This window comes from Branchiostoma belcheri, unplaced genomic scaffold, assembly GCF_001625305.1.
Source record: "Branchiostoma belcheri isolate BF01 breed outbred unplaced genomic scaffold, Haploidv18h27 scaffold125, whole genome shotgun sequence".
NCBI lineage: Eukaryota > Metazoa > Chordata > Leptocardii > Amphioxiformes > Branchiostomatidae > Branchiostoma > Branchiostoma belcheri.
In genome coordinates, this window is record NW_017802658.1 from 1 (window position 1) to 2,458 (window position 2,458).

At 46.5% G+C, this 2,458-nt stretch overlaps 1 protein-coding gene across 1 annotated transcript; it reads right to left on the reverse strand.

Annotated features, from left to right (window-relative positions):
• Window positions 1-15: 15 nt before the first annotated feature.
• On the reverse strand, window positions 16-2,011 carry LOC109463354 (the record flags this gene model as incomplete). The annotated part of the gene is made up of 3 exons (XM_019760126.1): window positions 1,907-2,011; window positions 1,489-1,731; window positions 16-1,287 (listed from the first exon to the last, which is right to left on the reverse strand). Coding segments are annotated over exons 1-3 (1,620 nt in total), but the record flags the coding sequence as incomplete, so codon positions are not given.
• Between the last annotated feature and the right edge of the window lie 447 nt (window positions 2,012-2,458).

The window sequence follows — 2,458 nt, forward strand, 5'->3', positions numbered from 1 at the left end:
AACCGAGATCTTAACCTTGTCAAGTATAGGATAATCTGCAGGTGGCATATCACACTTGTCCTGAAATTCCTCCTTGGAGTAAGCCTTGCCATCTCCGAATACTGAATGAAACTGTCTGTTCAGTATGTCTGCTTGCTCTTTAGGGTCGGATACAAGACGACCTCCGTCCCTTAAGGCAGCGATGCCAACATTAGACGATTTCTGATGTTTTATATACGTCCAGAACTTCTTGTTTTTATCCCCCTGACCAGATTCGTCTTCTACAAAGATGCTATCCAGGTAGGACCAGTAAGCTCTTCGCAACTGCCGCTGCACTTCTCTACGGAGTTTCTTATACTGGTTCTTAAGATCTTGTGTTCCACGTTTACGCATCTTCTTGTAGATGCGATCCCTTCTCTTGATAAGGCGGTGGAGAGCTGGAGTTATCCAGGGCTTATTTTCCTTCATCCGGACCAGCTTATGGGGGATAAACTCTTGGACGGCTGTCTGAAGACTGTCTTTGAAGGTGGACCACAACTCTTCAGTTGTAGCAGTGTCTTTCATTAGCTCCATCCTGTCAGTTAGATCGGCCATAGACTTCCTAATACTATCCCAGTCTGCCTTCTTGTAGAGGGGTAGGAGTCTTGGATTCTGTTTCCTCTTCTGGGGGTGGACGATCACCTCACAGAAGACTGCGTCGTGGTCGGAAAGACCTGGTAAGACCTCTACTCGTGGGATCAACTGAGGGTTGTTGGTAACGATCAAATCCAGAATGTTCTCTCCCCTTGTTGGCATGTCCACCAGTTGCTCCAAGCCGTGATCACCAAGTATGTCGATAAACATATTATGAAGTCCAGGGTATCGGGGGTTCGGCTTCATCTGCATCGTTGTCCAATCCCAACAAGGTAAGTTCATATCCCCTCCAATCAAGAGGTGAGCGTTAGGGATCTGCGCTGCTTTGCTGACTGAGGCGTTAAAACCTTCTAGACTGGCTCGATCTGATACATCAGGTCTGTAATAGGCACAGACATACAGGGTCTTGCGACCTTGTAACTTCACCCTAACCCAAATTACCTCACAGTTATCCACCTGCAGCTCTGGTACATCACTGCTTTTGAGCGTTGTGCGTACTGCCACGATTACCCCACCACCATTCTTGTTACGATCCCTACGATATGCCCTATATGTGTCCGGAAGTATCTCAGAATCATACACAGTAGCGTCTAACCAAGTCTCAGTGGCAATGATAATGTCAGGTCTCACACTGTCAATCATGTTCAGGATGTCCGCTTTCTTACCAGGTGATGACTGCTAGGTTTAAGTTCACCAATCTAAGAGGCCTTTTCATTTGTTTATCCTGTTGATTTATTCTTGTTGGAGTAGATGAGTGAAGTGGGCGTTTCATTTGAAGCTCGGTAGGAGTCGAACAAGAATTTATGGAGGCATCTGAATGTGTCATCCCTGACTGTGATTCTTGCTCTACTCCATATAAGTCAAAAACTGTCTTACTGTTCGGGTTCCCACAGATGGCACAGTGCCAGGAGAAGTTGTCTCCGAGATCCTCATGGTGCTGGTAAAGTTCTGTATCCATGCTCTGGCAGTGGGCATGAAACCACTGTCCACAGGTGTCACAAGCCAGTCCTCTGTCGTCCCAGCCCACTGTCCGGTCACAAGTTCCACACATCCAAGATGAGTGAGTCTGGGAGCCAACAGGAGCTCCGTGTACAGCTTCCTCGGGGCCTGGGTTGGGTTCTGGTGCGTAGGAATTACTTAGTAAAATGCTGGCAAGATACAAGAGGACAAGTCGTTGTCTACAGAAGCTTGGGAGGGTAGCAGACTTCCGGGTCGACGAACGAGTGATGGACTCCACTAAGGCACAGTATGAGACACCCATAATACGGAACAAAGTCTTGTCAGAGAAACTAACTGCGTCCAAGATCACATCCTCGGGTGAAGTTGCATCAGCTTTGAAGGTTTTGTAACTGAAGACGATGATAACGATCGCAGAGAGTGTAATGTTGGCTGAGAACATATTTCAAAAGCTTCACTGGGGGTTTTCCTCAAAAGTAGTCTCTAAATAAGAAAATTCCATATACTAGATTCCAATTCAGGATGTCGCAGTCTTCTAGAGGTCACAAAACAAATAGTATAACAAAAGAAAAACGTCTATAAACTCAAAAATAAAGATCATCCGAGTGGGAGGGGGGCGTCATGCCTTGACATCCAGTCTACGATATCTCTCCCTAACTAATAAACAAAAATGAAAAATGGAAACAAAAAAGGACTCTAAACCCTATCTACTACTCATCTGATGCACATGATGGCCTCTGGAATCCTCCCCCGCTGAGGATTAGGATGGATTTAAATCCCCAGGGCTGGAGGATCCAAAAAGGCGGCCATCTTGGCTGGTGACCTCTGACCTCTCTCCTTTCTAGTGTTCTCTGGTGTTTCTTCTTCTTCTCCTCCTCCTCCTGCCACA